The sequence below is a fragment of the Micropterus dolomieu genome, linkage group LG17 (assembly GCF_021292245.1).
Source record: "Micropterus dolomieu isolate WLL.071019.BEF.003 ecotype Adirondacks linkage group LG17, ASM2129224v1, whole genome shotgun sequence".
Classification (NCBI taxonomy): domain Eukaryota; kingdom Metazoa; phylum Chordata; class Actinopteri; order Centrarchiformes; family Centrarchidae; genus Micropterus; species Micropterus dolomieu.
In genome coordinates this window covers 17,782,288-17,798,209 of record NC_060166.1, presented here as the reverse complement: position 1 = coordinate 17,798,209, position 15,922 = coordinate 17,782,288, and the positions used below count along the sequence as shown (strand labels likewise).

At 40.5% G+C, this 15,922-nt stretch overlaps 2 protein-coding genes across 4 annotated transcripts; one reads left to right on the top strand and one right to left on the bottom strand.

Moving 5' to 3' along the window:
- Position 1: 1 nt before the first annotated feature.
- daw1 (dynein assembly factor with WDR repeat domains 1) lies at positions 2–13,443 on the bottom strand. Of its 3 annotated transcripts, none has more exons than XM_046074273.1 (13): positions 13,225–13,443; positions 9,647–9,719; positions 8,904–9,048; positions 8,015–8,073; positions 7,782–7,904; positions 7,554–7,653; positions 7,170–7,277; positions 4,969–5,075; positions 4,718–4,820; positions 4,114–4,228; positions 3,805–3,881; positions 1,269–1,431; positions 2–1,159 (listed from the first exon to the last, which is right to left on the bottom strand). In XM_046074273.1, the coding sequence occupies exons 1-13, from the start codon at positions 13,244–13,246 to the stop codon at positions 1,125–1,127; spliced, it is 1,230 nt and encodes a 409-aa protein (XP_045930229.1). In that variant the 5' UTR covers positions 13,247–13,443; the 3' UTR covers positions 2–1,124. The 3 variants fall into 3 exon arrangements, with proteins under 3 accessions (XP_045930229.1, XP_045930228.1, XP_045930230.1); XM_046074272.1 differs by lacking the exon at positions 13,225–13,443 and adding an exon at positions 9,953–10,089; XM_046074274.1 differs by lacking the exons at positions 2–1,159; positions 1,269–1,431; positions 13,225–13,443 and adding exons at positions 2,540–3,476; positions 9,953–10,089.
- Positions 10,073–15,505, top strand: slc19a3b (solute carrier family 19 member 3b). Its single transcript, XM_046074276.1, has 8 exons — positions 10,073–11,068; positions 11,253–11,432; positions 11,561–11,726; positions 11,935–12,250; positions 12,502–12,653; positions 14,385–14,577; positions 14,970–15,111; positions 15,353–15,505. The coding sequence occupies exons 1-8, from the start codon at positions 10,919–10,921 to the stop codon at positions 15,503–15,505; spliced, it is 1,452 nt and encodes a 483-aa protein (XP_045930232.1). The 5' UTR covers positions 10,073–10,918.
- The last annotated feature ends 417 nt before the right edge of the window (positions 15,506–15,922 follow it).

Below are 15,922 nucleotides of genomic sequence, written 5' to 3'. Positions count from 1 at the left end.
GTAAACTCTGTCACGGTAGAACTGAATGTATTTATCTTTTGACATCAATACATTTCTGTGATGTGAAAAAATGGCAGTCTTTATTATTTGTAACACTCAGCAGAAAGGCAACTGAACACTGGTTTGTAGCACATTTATCGACATTAGTATTGCCTGATGCACAGATGCAGTGAGACTGTACAACAACCATGTAATCTTTGGGGAAGTTCATCACAATATCAGCTAGGGAGCTACTGAATAATGTGGGATTTTATTCAAACATGCAATGCTCATGTATGAATATGATTAAATATAAAGGTTTTTATTACTGCAGCATGTTGGAACAGAAACTAAATGTGAGATATTTACAGCTCAGATTATGGAGTCTTGCTCACACTTTCTCTACACAGCTTAATTTAGAACCAGTTATCGTTACACATCATGTTCAGACCTTATTTTTATAACAAGCTAGTGTAACTATAAGAACAAGTCAGACATTTGGGGAAATATGCTTACTTACTATCTTGCCAAGTATTAGATGAGACATTTGAGACCACTCGTGTCTGTCTGCTTTTAATAGGTAGCTAGAGCGAGAAGATGATTAGCTTAACCTAGTATAACAACTAGAGGCAGGGTGAAACAGCTAGCTCCTAGCGTTTAAGTCGCAACACAAACAGAAAAGTAAAAACAAGTTATGTTGTGTAAATATTTATGTCCAAATTTGCCACACAGACATCAAAGTGACACTTCCAGCAAGAAAGCCTATGCCCCAAAATGTCTAGCTATTGCAACAAATACAACAAGTTGAATTCAAACTACTTGAGATGACATTTAATGAGCAATGTTACCCTACTGTTAACGCCACAGTCACTGAATAGCTAGGTCTAATGGCCAAGCCCAGTACAAAGTTAGTACAGTCAGGGAACAAGTGAACATTAGAGACACAAGTTATACAGTCAAGCAATAATGATTTGTTATCAACTTTAACCTTACACAGACGCTGTAGACCAGATTTTTACCTGCAGATTTTTCAGTTGGTAACCCACAATTTCAAAGATGTACATGGGTCGAACGTGGTAAACACAAATTGACTGTTGTGTCCATGTGTATGCCTGCTGGAGCCTTGACACGTTCAAAGGAAGGGGTCAGTACCAGATCCGGCATGTGTTATCCTTGCTGCCTGCAGGAGAGCACAAACACGAACAGGTGGCTGCACAGACGGACACAGCTGCACGCTTTTCATCTGAAAAGTACAATTAAGCTTTTGTGACGGTTTTAGCAGTGCATACCTGTAATGATGGTGTCACCCTCATAGTTGAAGACACAGGAGAAGATCTCGTCGGTGTGCCCCTCCAGGACTTGTAGGCAGACTCCAGACTGAACATCCCACAGGCGAGCTGTCTTATCCGAGCTGGCAGTCAGGACCCTGTTGCCCTGCGGGCTGAAACAGATCTACCAAGAGAGGCAGAGTCAGGAGAGTTAGTTTTCTTCAGAAGTGTATGCTACATGAGCGATAGAGTGAGCAAGAGAGAGTGCTGAATAAGAGATTATAGCAGAAGTGGATGAAATGACAGTGGGAGGGGGAAATGAGGGAGAACACTTTCACTACATCAGCAGCATTATTCCACAGAGGTCATTCAACTTTAAATACTTAATGAGGACTAAGGAACCGGTGGCACTAGTTATTGAAGAGTTTTTCTAGTAGAGCATAATGAAAATCACGGCTAACGCTGACTGTATTAGATCCCAGATTCATCATTCCCTGAATGGTTTTGGATCCCCATAGTGAGGTAAAAGAAGAGATTATTAAATGAAGCTGGCTCTAGATGGCCATAAAAGTAAAGTGTGTTTTTGTTAAAATTCAAAACTGAGTACCCCAGGAGTGACCCTAGACAGGAAATGGACACTGACTAGGGAAGAAACAGACAAAGATAGAAGACCGGAGGAAGAAGATGAAAGTGACAGGTACAGAAATGGAATACAAACAGTTTAAAATGGAAAGGGAAGAGAAGAAAAGAGGACACAACAAGAAGGAGGTATAAATAAACAAAACTAAAGCTGCATACCAAGTCTAAATGACATATTAATTCTAACCTCATTTCCTAAATAGTGGTTACACACTGCAAAAGTTACAAAAGAGTGTGCTGTTGATGTATGTTATGTAAACTGAGGTATCATTTTCTCTTTCTTTGTAAATCTACCCAAGGAGTCATTATCCTCTTCAAAAGTCGAACTGGTGATTCCAAGTTTTTTTTTTTTAAAGCATCTGTGTTGGCTTCAAGGCAGAAATTTCAGACAGTCATCACCCTTAATGAAATCTCCAAATTAAGTTAAATTAATAAAATGGCGTCATCATCAGTTTCACCATTGTGCATGCCCCCTTGCTCTGCGCATAGATAAGGTATAGAAAAAGGATGCATGATCTGGGCAATAATGTTTGGTCATAAAGGTGTGTTTGTAAATGTGTCCACCATCGCTTCAGTCTCCCTCACATAGTCACGAGATCGTAGCCATTGGCATGTGGTATGCTAGAAAGCTGTTTAACCTTCACCATCTTGTCGGTAGAAGAAAAATGCCTAGTAAAACCCAAACCATAACCGTAGCCCTCTTTACATGAAGTGCATTAGGTGCTAATGTAACGGAAGCGAGCAAGGCCGTGCAGTGAGTAAAACTCAATCCCTGAAACCTTAAAAGATGCACTGGCAGACCGATGATCCCCCATCCAGCCTATTTATTACTGACTGCCTGATGTGTTTCAGTAAACAGAGGTAGCTTCCCAGTCCCTCACACACACCGGAAAAATACAAATAAAAACAGATAAAATCACTCACATTAAGGTATAAGGTAAATGCAAAGCATAAAAAAACCCACACACCTTATGCCAAGGTATGTGTTGGTTTGACTCAATTAATGGCAGGCTAGGTTACATTGGATTAATTGTTTTTGAGGATGTGTGAAACATTTTGTTCAAAGGCTAGTAATAGCACAAGGTGCCACGCTCACTTTATGGTCAGGGATGACGGATGGTATTTGCACACAATCTAGTTTGGACCCCAAAGATTCAATTAGCTATTATTATGGACAGAAACATCACTTCAGTCATATGGCCTACTTGCCCAGTTGTACCATGTGACACAGTAAGCACAAAACAGCCTGAAGCTTGGACTCCTGTCCCTGCACCTCAGCGTCACGCTTTATCCCATGTTAACAAGGCAAGAAGAGGCGATGTCCTATTTACAACACTGTCCAGAAGAGCTGCAGCTAGAGAGTTCACGTTACACAAAAATAATAATACTTACTCCCAAACAAGTCTGGGAGATGATGCTCTAATTACAGTTTCAAACATGGAACATAAATAGGTAAAATGTGATTTCCTGTTCCCATGTCTGTTAATTTCAAATGTTGACAGGAAGTAGATGTGGCCCATGCTGTTCCTCTTAATTTCCTCGCCATAAACACAAGCCTTCATTTCATCATCATGTGATGACTGTGAGAAGCTGGAACATGAGCAAAGATTTTGTTACTTTACAACTCTCCCTCTAATCTAATGAGGTATATTAATAGTTCATATCAGAATGTTAAATTGTTATGTCCTTGTTAAAATGAGGGGTTTAAATTTAGAAGTTAGAATAACAGAAATGCCTATTTATCTTATCAGAGAGACAAAATACTGAAAAAAACGTGATACAAAACTGCATTAAGGAACAGAGGCTACTGAACCCAAAGCTAACCTGCAAATGGGCTGAGACTGTGGGTCTCTATAGTGACATAAGATTCCTTTTCAAAGGCTACGGCAGAAAAGTCATTTTTGGTCCAGTAACTTACCTTGGAGATCTCTCCATCATGGCCCTCCAGAGTCACCAGACACTGATTTGTGGTTGCACTAAACACTCGCGCTGTACCTGGCAGAAACAGGGACAGGCAGGGTTGTTGGTGTTTGCTACAAGCATGCATGCTACATGTCAAAATGTTGATTTTGTTAAATTTAGGCCTCAGGACACCAGCAAAATTAAAACATCTGGAGGACTTTGCATGTGATCAAAACAATATACAATTGCTGGATAAAATTAGAAAAAAATTCTAAATAACACAATGAATTAGTTTGTCTACATAAAAAAATCAAATAATACGCACCATCAGCAGAGGCAGTAGCAATGAGCTGACCGCTTAAATCAAAACACACATCTAGCACCTCTTCTTTGTGTCCAACAAGGGTGGCCACACACTTCCCACTGACTGAATCCCACAACTGCAGATACACACACATAACACTCATAATTATAAATACACAGACAGGAAACACAGAAACACAAAAACTAGGACACACATGTAGCTCTTGGCTATCCTAAGTGGCTTTATTTGAACCATCCCTCCTAGAGGAATGCAGTGAGCTGGATAATTCTTACTTGTGAGCATGACTCATCTTGGCATAATTAAGAAATTAGGATTTAAATTTTCTCCTGTAAATGATGGAGTCCTTAGAGACAAGAGGTGGGGAGTAACAGGGAGGGGGGTGGAGGGGAGGGAGGAGGGTGAATGTGAATGACAAGAGCCATCCATCTACATAACTTGTCTTGCATAATTTAAAGTGCTAAATGAACGACAAACTGTTGATGTGGGCAAAAAATCTAATTCCAGTGAACAGATGTGAACAGATGTTTTGGCAAAATACTTGTATTTGAAATAGTTAAATAAATAAAAAACACACACAAAAAAGTCTGGGCTGTTGATAGTTCACCTTGCAAGTTTTGTCCATAGAGCCTGTGACTATGAGGGAGCAATCCCAGTTAAACTGAACATTGCTGATTTCCCCCCTGTGACCAATCAGAGTGTGGACACGTCTGAGGAAAACAAAAAAAGCAGCAGTGAGTCATTTGTGCACTCTTGTATGCAGAATCTATAGGTGTTATGCATGCATTGTGCGGTATAAATGATGACACACATGGACAAATAGATGCCTACAGTGCAATAACAAGGATGATGTCTGACCTTCCTGAAGCAACATCCCATATAGCAACTGTGTGGTCAAAGGAGCCAGTGACAAGTTGATTTCCCACAGTGTTAAAGCACAGAGAGAGGACTTCTGCAGTGTGACCCTGGATGAAATCAGAAAGAGAGCATATTATCCCTCACTGTCTCATTTCTTTTCTTTAATTTGTTGGATAAGCATTATCAGAGCATATAAACTACACACAGACATCTAGTTCACTCTACATGGACAGCAAACTAACCGTTATAACCATATTACAAATTAGATGTTTGTAAATACGTATGCAATACATGATTTTGCATTATTCAAAGCTCTGTATAATTCTTTACATCCCATGTACACTTTATTTATCTTTTTGCAATAAAGATTTAAGGAAGAAAAAAAGATTCTGATTATTCCGACACCACATGAATGCACCATCAATCACAGCTCACCCCTCCCTTTCCAAGCGCGTGTCGGCCGGCACACTCTGTAGGCTCTTGTGCTAAATAATATGCGTGGGCCTCCATTTGTCAAAATTTCTCTTCTGTTCTTACTTCTAATAAACCGGACGACTGTTACTACTACTAACGTTACTTCTTCTTCTTCTTCTTCTTTGTACGTATTCAGTGTAGTGAAGAAACGCACTCTAGCGCCGTTTGTCTGTTTGGGCTACAGTAGAAACATGGTGCCGCAACATGGCCATGTAAGGGGGCCTGTGGTGTATGTAGATAGAAATGGCTCATTCTAAGGAAATAAAAACACAATAATTCATTTCTAAGGTCTTTATACACCACTGAAAACATAGCTATGTATATTAAATTGTATTTCTGTCAATCGATCCTCCTAAATATTATACTGTACACTGGACCTTTAAAGGGTAACTTCTGTATATTGCAGCTCAGACCATATTTTACCATGTTTCTGTGTTGATGTGACTAATTGGCACAACGTAATCTTTGTAGGCAATTGCATCTCGTCAAAGTATGTCCACTAAAGGGCTTGTTTTTGGCACTGACAGCCTCAGATTGTTACGATGAGTTTCAGACAACATTGTGGAAAGGATCCCTACAGAGACAGACCTTTTCTTAAAGAGTAAGATCCTTTTTGTTTAATTAGAAACATCAGTGAGGCAGAGATTACTGCCAAAGCTGCATCCTTTCTGTTTTGCAGGCATAGCAACTGGCTCCTCTGCTTTGATGGGACTGCTCACTTAAATCTGTTAAAGCTTTGTGTTATTGTGTGTAGTTAAGTTAGAGCTATGGGGGTGTTTGTCAAATAGGAATACTATGAGTACTGAAAAAATCACAATTACTGAAAGACATGACAAAAACAACATTTGTTAAACATAACAAATACATTAACTCCTGACCAACAGAGTGGTGACCCTGTAGCTGTGGCTACAGTGGGCAAGCTGTGAAGGCAATGTTGCATGTGCATGTAGGATAGCCAGTGTCTTGTTTAGCAGAGGGAAACCCTATCCCTACTAATAACACAAACTAATTGATCAAGACAATGAGATAAAATAACTATTTTGGTGGCCATGACGAGTGCAATATTGCGCCAAAGCACTTTAGTGGACATACTTTGATGGGTTATTTCAATGCTGCTGACTGCAGCGTGTTCCATCAATACTGGACCAATTTCAAATAATTTCGACCCAATTAGTCACATAAACACGAAAACATGGGAAAATAAGGTCCAAGTTAAAAAACACCAAAGTTACCCTTTAAGCTATAAAGTTAGGTTGTTAAATTCATGAAATAAATAAATATGAGAGAGGATATGCTTAAGATTCAGCGCTCAATTGACTGCTGTAAGCTTGATTTGATTCTTCATGGTGTGTTAAGTACCGAAAGAACAGAGAGAGCTGCAGAGGGTTGCGTTTCACAGAGACAGAGTCAGCCAACCAACCAGTCACACCATGGACCCGTGCAGTCTGCATATCAAAGAGAGCTAACTACTCCCCTCAGAATGGGTAATCAGTGCCCCATTAAAGAGTAACAGTTATATTCCCCATCAGATCAAGGGTGGATATGTGGGGTAGAAAAGGCCATCAGCAGGGGTAACCATGCTCAATTTAGGAATAATTACCCATAGAAGTGAATGAAAAGTCAATCAATGCATTATTAATGAATGGATGTGAGCCCTAGGAGCAGAGAAAAAAGAGCAAGAAAGGCACTGGGATAAAGGTAGTAAACAAATAAATAAAAAATCTCACATTCAGAGTGGCCACCTCCTCCCCAGTCTCCACATCCCACAGCTTGGCAGTGGCATCCATGCTGCCTGTGGCCACCAGTGTACTCTGGGGGTTGAATGCCAGGCACACCTACACAGTACGAAACTCTCTTTTACAATCACTGGAGTCACTGGAGTTATTCTGCTCCAAAGCCAAAGGGGATTTGGCAGACTTATTTATTATCTAAACACTAAACACGATACCAAAGTAAAACCATTTAACTGTACAATTTAAATGATCAGCTGGCCTTGGGCCTTGCTAAAGCCCCGCAGGATAAAAATGTGCATAAATACTACGTACGATAGCCTACGGCATACGAAGCAATGACTGAGTAAAAACAAAAGTTCAAACCAAAATCATACATACTATTTCTGCCATGTGTCCGCGAAAGGTATGAAAACATTTGCCTGTCGTAGCACACCACAGTTTGCATGTCTTATCAAAAGAGCCGGTGGCAATCTTGTCTCTAAGTTTCAGAAAGAGCAAAGAAGAAATGATGAAAAGCCCCTCTGAAAGGCTAAATACTTAATGTGAGTGTCAAATAGAGCAATGTTTCCCAGATGCAATGAAGGTTTTGCTGGAGCATCTCATTACCCATAGGGGTTGTTGAATGCAATTGCATACACCACATTTCTGTGACCCTCTAGCGTGTACAGCTCTGTGCCTGCAGCCGTGTCCCAAACTCTACATGTCCTGTCATAGCTTCCAGTTATAAACCTGCAGAGTGTTCGAGAGAAGAGTTAAGAACAATATTACAAACAAAAATTCACAGCTTTTCTTGAACTCCTAAGGGCCAGCAGATAAACATTTGTTGCAAATAAACCTACCTTGACCCTGATTTGTCAAAGGCGATGTTTGTCAGTGGCAGTATGTGTGCCTTAAGCTCCTACAGTACAAAAGAGACCGGAGAAAGATAAGAAAATTAAGTTATTTACCTAATTCATCTTTAGGATGTCCCACACATTACCCATATATCATGATTACTCTGATTTGATGTAATGTAAAGACCTCTCTCTCTCTAAGGATTTTCTCTCCTTATGCAGACTCTCTTGCGAGTTTTAGACACAGGCAGAAAACATCAATATCCTCTGACCTCCAGCCACGTAACCAACTTTGACCCCTTACCAATTATGTATGTACTCCATAAGACACCAAGCCACACAAAAATGAGTTGTTATCATGCTATTAGGCTGTTGGCACGCTAACTTGGCTTTTAATTCTAAGAATTACTAACCTAACCTCTGCTGCTCTCTGGTGCCTCTTTGGAGCACTGGCTAATGTCACTACCCAAATGCCTAAGTTTCAACAGATGTAAATAACATTCCCAAAGAGCAAAAATCTGGGAGCTAATGCGCTGCTTCAATTAGCTGAAGTTGCCAAACACGTCATCATCCACAAATCTTCTCGGTTGCCTGTGTGTTACATAGTTACACTGCTTTATAGAAGGTAAAATCCACTAGCTGTTCTTTTTTAGTCCCTCAATCTAATGCCAAATATATGTGTGCCAAAAGTGTTTGTACCACTAGAAGCAACAAAGAGCTTTCTACACTTATTTCATAAAACAATACCATAGATTTTACAACCTGTCCTGAGACCCTGAATGGGAATACTGTAATGTACACCAATAGGAGCTACTTTATTGAATCTAGATGCCACGCCACTGTGTTGATTTATTTATTACTGGCCAGCAATATAAGTTTAAGTCCAGTGTCTGACCTTGAAGAAACAGAACCTGTGGTGATCCTGCTGGCCCTGTTTCTGCTGAAGTCGAAGGATCAGCTGTTTGACCTGATCAGCCCGGGACTCTGTGATCAGAGGCTCAGATCGTCTGATTTCTGCCAACAACTCATCTGGGTTTGTTCTGCATGGTGGGAAAATTTGCACATTTAACACATTTTAAACGGATAATTTAGAAAGTGATAACATGAGAACAATTACATGCAAAATAATAATAATTATTTCCATTAAGTCACTGTTTGGAGATGAAATACAGCTTAAGAGGCTCTTTACCCAAATATATGCAGGGAAGCAAACCCTCCTCCTCCTCTTGTTGATTTAAGTACACTTATGAGAGCCACATGAGCTGAGCTGATTAACTTTGTTATCCACAAGGGAAAACTGATTTGTAGTGTGCTGGTATCAAAAAGAACTTAATCATTTTAAAAAATGTCATACAGAAACATTAAATAACAGCAGGATAGTCTGGTGATTAACACCAAGCCTCATGATGAGTGCTAAGGGAAGGGAGATATGTCTGATCTGTTTAGTAATTAAAATGACAGTATTTGTTAGAAATGAAAAGCAACAACACTCACACAGAGGGTTATTATGACATCACATAGTTTTCAGTTAGTGTGTTGTAAGATGATAAATAACGTTACAATAAAAAATATAATACCTTGTACCTTCTATTGTAACGTTAAATTTATGAATGTATATACAGGAAACAACTCACGCACCCGGGAGTCAAATCCAAAAGGTCGATTGATTTGGTCCTCAAATATCCACCTTTGTCATATTCCAAGATTATACCTGATGGCAGAAACAGGTATTAAACCAGGAAAAGCAACTCACATCGGCTGATTTTAAAAAGCAGCGGTTGCGTTAACTCAGCTAACCAGGATTATGTTTTCAGAGCTAGCTAACGTTATAGTGCTAGAGTTAACGTTACAGCAAGGTGTTGTCAAAGCAGAAAATGTTATTCTAAAGCAGTGATATATTCCCTTAAAAAGAAGTAAAGTTACCGTTTAAATAATGTGTTTTACCTGGTGGATAATATCTGAGAAGGAACCGCTTGAGTTTCATATTGCTGTGAATTCAGGCCACTTTAACGTTACGTAAACTATCAACAAACCGTTTCTATGGCGACAGACCGGCAACACGTGCCCGCATCCATTCACTACGCATGCGTAATACTACGTACATAAAAACCTTATCCAGCACTTGAAAGTCGAGTATATTGCCAGAGGTGCCACTTGTAATGTTGGGGCCCTGCATAAATCAGGCTTTTGCCTGAATTTCTGAGTTTAGCAAGAGTTTTTGTTAGAAGTCAGTTATGTAACGTCATTTTATGCCTTGATATGTGAGGAATATACGACGACTTAAACGAATGTTCTATGAATTAGTCATGACAAAGTTGCTGAAGACTCCCTTATAACTTGGGTTTGAGTTGTAGGCCTATATGGTGACTGTGATTTTATTTTATTTTATGTTATATCACTGCTTTCTACAGATGTTTAATTAGCTCTTGTATACAGTTATAGTTGATGAAACACTAATAACTTTTTTAGTAATAAATACCTTTTGCCTTTATGCTGCAGATGGGGAGTCATCTTATTCCCAGGGTTAATTTACCTGCCTCTGCCTAACTAATGAAAAGTTTAATTTCTCTCTGTTAAATTGTCTCATGTCTTGTTTGATGTAATCTATTACAGGCGAAAGGACTGTATTGATCCCTTAAGAAAGAATCACTTCTCAGCTATCTTTTTGTTTCCTAACAGGTCAAAGTCTATCGCTCATAAACTGTAACTAAGGATCTAAACTAACAAGCAGATCATAAAAATGGTGTTTGTATTTTCTAGCTACTGATAAATAGCGATAGCTTCAAGAACAGTCACTACACTTTAGGGATAGCCCAGGTTGTCAGACAAATTAAGAACAAAGTGCTCAGGTAGTGCTCCTGGGAATACAAACCAAAGACGATCTCTTGGAAATTCTGCTGAGGTAAAAGAATGGGTGGTTGGGCCAAGTTGAAGTCCTCCGCCTGGGCTTATCCCACCGCAGTCCTGTCACTCTATGGGTTTTTTGCTAACTGCAGAGTAGCAGAGCCCTTCCTAACACCATACCTTATTGGACCACACAAGAACATCTCTGGAGAAGTGGTAAGAATGGCAGACACATACACACTGTAATGTACACAGTTACTCTACAGCCTGTATACATCAAGTGCTGTCATTTATTAGGAGCTAATATCGCAGACCAACTGCTCTTCAGATATGACCAAGAGACAGAGACAGCCCACCTGGACCAGCATTCTTGTTCTCTGGTTCTTCTTGTTTCCTACAGGTGACCAACTACCTGTTTCCTATCTGGACCTACTCCTACCTCGCCTTCTTGTTTCCCGTCTTCCTTCTGACTGACTTTTTAAGGCATAAGCCCCTCATTATGGTACAGGGGCTCTTCCTGGTCACCAACTACATCCTGCTCAGCTTTGCCCCGGGTCTGCCTGCTATGATCTTCCTTCAGGTCTACTGCTAACAATGATTAAAAACTGCTGAATGTAATGTTAATCATGAAACACATAAATTTCCCAGGTACCCAAGAAGATAGGTTGTTGTGCATCTCTCTTAAAATCTTTTCCATCCCATCAACAGGTCAACTATGCTGTGGTGACTTCCACAGAGGTGGCCTACTTTTCCTACATTTACAGTGTGATTCCAGTTGAGAATTACCAAAGAGCCACTGGCTACCTGCGCAGCGCCATGCTGGCTGGATATACAATTGGTGCCAGCCTGGGCCAAGTGCTCGTCTCCCTTGCAGGTAAGGCATACTAGCCTGTAATATATACTGAATGAAAATTTTTATTTTCTCTACATTAAGATTAATACTCCTCAATACAGATAATAAATATCTCCTAATACAGTCTCCAACAACAAAATTAACTGAAAAGAAAATAATGACGAAACTGCACTGAATTATGCTTCACATTTTGAGCAAGCACTAATGAAGCATGAACTCTAATCAACAGGAGTAGACTACTTCTACATCAATGCTATCACCCTGGGGATTGTAAGCCTGGCTTTTCTCATCTCCTTCTGGTTGCCCATGCCCCAAAGGAGCCTCTTCTTCAAAGGGAAAAAGGCAGCAGCTGTGGTCTCGCAGTCCCAACAGGATGGGCCGCTGGGAGAGGATGGGTCTGAGGAAGCGGTGATGGATAAGGTTGACGCTGGCTCAGGCAGGGAGAAGATGGAGCACAATGGCAATGCTTGCTGGTGCAGCTGGGAAAATGTGGTCACTGCGGGCCATCTACTTTGGCAAAGCTTCAGGGAGTCATATTCTTCCAGGCATTTTTTATTTTCTGTTTAACACGTCACACTTTGAGTACAGTTCTGCTGAGCACACACGTTTTGCACATTTTGTCCTGTATCATAGTTTAATGGATTTTACTGCAGCAAATTAAATTATTATTTATTGTGGTGTTTGTCTAATAATGTAATAATATATAATTCAAATAGTAGTACTCTTTTAGAAGGTTGGAATAGCCTTCTAATTACAATCATGATCCTAATCTGTTTTAATAATGTCCACCATGCAGACATTTAATATACTGGTCCCTGTGGTGGGCTCTGGCTACAGCTGGCTACGTGCAGGTTTTCAACTACACCCAGCTGATGTGGGACCATATAGAACCATCTGCCACATCATCCATCTACAATGGAGGTGTAGAGGCTGCTTGTTCTCTTGTGGGTAAGACTGGTTGCAGGTGTGTGTGTTTGTGTGTGTGTGTGTGTGTGTGTGTGTAAAAGAGAAAACATTAGAGAAAGAGAAAAGCTATATTTTGTGGTTTTGATTTCTGGTAAGATCATACTTGAGCTATTTCAGTCTTATTCAGTTTCATCATAAAGGATACCTCTGGTAATATTCTATAATTTTCTTAATGTCAACAAATCACATGATATAGCTTGCTATATGAAGCTATTATTCCCTGTGCCATATTAAAAACACACCAATGAAGCACACTGCTGCACTGGATGGTATTCCTTCATTACAATGAATGAGGGCACTTTTATTTTCAAGTCGGTCCCACGTAAACCGTCCTGCTGTCGTAAATACTCACTTGCACACCCAATCCATGGCTGAAAATAGCTCCACACAAACACCATTTACTCCTATTTGAATAGTCTTGACTAAAAACTACAGTAATATAATAATAATAATAATAATGATGCATTACATTTATATAGCGCTTTATCATGGAAACTCAAAGCGCTTCACGGTGAAGTGGGGGGGGACTCCACCACCAATGTGTAGCACCCACCTGGGTGATGCACGGCAGCCATTTAGCGCCAGAACGCTCACCACACATCAGCTTGAGGCAGAGAGGGAGGGAAACATTGAGCCAGTTGCTACGGGGATCATTAGATGGCCAGATGTTGAAAGCCAGTTTGGGAATTTTGCCATGACACCGGGGAACCCCCTACTCTTTGCGACAAGTGCCATGGGATCTTTAATGACCACAGTGAGTCAGGACCTCGGTTTAACGTCTCATCCGAAGGACGGAGCTGTTTTAGGAAGTGATTTAGCTTAAATAAAAGGATAGATGTGTTACCCATTTGTGAAGCTCTTCAATAGCAAATAAAGAGCTTCTGGCTGAATGCCAAAGGGTAGCGAAGTCAGATAGTATTGAAAGATGGTGGACTCATATCATTGGTTTTGGCTTTTCCTGAAATTTGTTGACAATAACATATAGAATATCATCAGCTTTATCCTTCACGTAAATATCACCTTTCCAAAAGCATTATCACCTAAACAGGACATAAAAGCTGAATAATGTGCACACATCTAATGAAAGAGTGAAAGTTTCTTTTGGACTCACAGAAGCAGGGGATGTTCACCGCATTCAGACCAGGAACCAGGAGTTCAATTGACACAGGGCCATCCAGAAGTTTGCAGCACAGCCACATTATATAGAGCAAAATTAAATTTAACAATGCTATTAAAAGCTGCCATGTCTGATGGCACACAGACATATAAAAAGTTGCAATTAAAAGAAAACAACCATGCCATTCTTGGTTTTATGGGATACCTGATTAAATGGAAAATGCGTATTGATTTTGAAAGGGACTAGCAGAACCACGGCCCTGTTGGCTTATGCTCAACCTGGCTCTGCATGAGAAGAAGAAGAGTAATTGCTTCAGTTAAGGAGATAAAGTTAGGAGGTAATGGATTCTCTGATTCTTGCTGATAGTTGATTCCAGGAGCAGGGTGGAAGTGGTTCATCATAATAGCCAGGTGCTGTGGAGGCCAGCAGAGACGTGCGTGCATAAGGTTTTTTTAGAGGCCATATCGCCCTTTGAACCAACGTTCAAGGAAAGAAATGTTGTTGTTGGGATTAATGAATGATTTACATGCCACGGTGGAGGTGTTGTCTGCTGGAATGACAGATTAATCACGTCATCTTTCTTCTCCGTGGGCCAGGTGCTGCAGCGGCGTTCTCTGTGGGCCACATCAGGGTGACCTGGGCTGTATGGGGAGAGCTGGCATTAGGGTTGTTCTCAGCCGTAGGGTCTGGTGCAGTGTTTCTGATGGCGCTCACCAGCAGTATCTGGGCATGCTATGCTGGTTATGTCATATTCAAGTCCTGCTACATGTTTCTCATCACCATCACAACGTAAGTTCACTGCAGTATACCTCCAACTAAACATTTATTCTGCAGTGTTACTGTGAGTTTACCTCTCTGATAAAGGGACAGCAGAGCACAAAGCCTGAAGTAACCCATTCACCTCCTCAATGAAAAGGAAGATCCTGGTTTTGGATTAGATACATTGGATACATCCCAAAACCCATAACATATTAAATTTACATAGACATACAACAAAGAAAAACAGAAACTACTCATTTAAGAAGCTGGTACCGGGAAATATTTAGGATTTGTGCTTGAAAAGCGGCCCAAATGACTAATCATTTATCAAAATAGTCTATATATCTATGGGGGTCTAAGCATATAGCACATTTCAGGTATTGAGGTATTTGTCAGAAATGACAAGGTCTTTCTCTTTTTAGATTTCAGATCGCATCCAACCTCTCTATGGAGTGCTATGCTTTGACATTCGGGATCAACACTTTTGTAGCCCTCTCGCTGCAGACCATCATCACAGGCATTGTGGTTGATGAAGCTGCACTGGGACTGGACATTGTGACGCAGGTGTGTCTGCACACAGGGCTGACATATTAATTAAATACTTTTTTAAAATTTTAATGGCAGCACACAGGTGCTTAACGCTGACAATCTCTGGGTGAACTAAAGAATGGCAAGAATGTAAGCAGTGCAACTGTGAGGACAGGGCGACACCTGGTGGTTATCATTGACTGTTGCACGCAGATACATTGGATGAATATTGATCCATAACATGATTCAATCATAATGCAATAATGTTTCTCTGCAGTTCATCGTGTACGGCAGCTACTACGCTGTCATCTCGGTGCTGTTTCTGACCCGAGGGACCTACACCGCCTGTTTAAATCAACACAATCCTGAGCACACAAAAACCAAGGAGCAAGAGTCCGGAGTGGAGGTGATCTCGGCTGAACGTTTCTGATCAAGGTCAACAAACTGTTACAGTGTAATCTGTTCCATTTTTTTATGGGGAATAAAATAATCATTCACCAACAGCTTTACTGTTCTCTAATGAGTGTAAAACTGAGCATCTTATTGCCTCCATAGGAATCCTCCTTAGAGATCTAGGCTACAGTGGCCTTTACGTGCCAACCGACCCCATGGGAGTTTTCTATATTATCTATACAACTTGCTATCTTTACAATTATTAGTGATTGGTGAAGTATACTGTATGATAAAGTCCTGAGATTTTTCTGGCTGCCTGTTTACATTGTGACATGTGTATCTCGGCTTGAGCTGGACCGTCACCAGGGTTTTGCTGCTCTTTGACCGGGTTGTTGATTGACAAACCAAGCTCAACAGTTAGTCAACTATTTCCTACAAGGAGGAGAAACGGAAA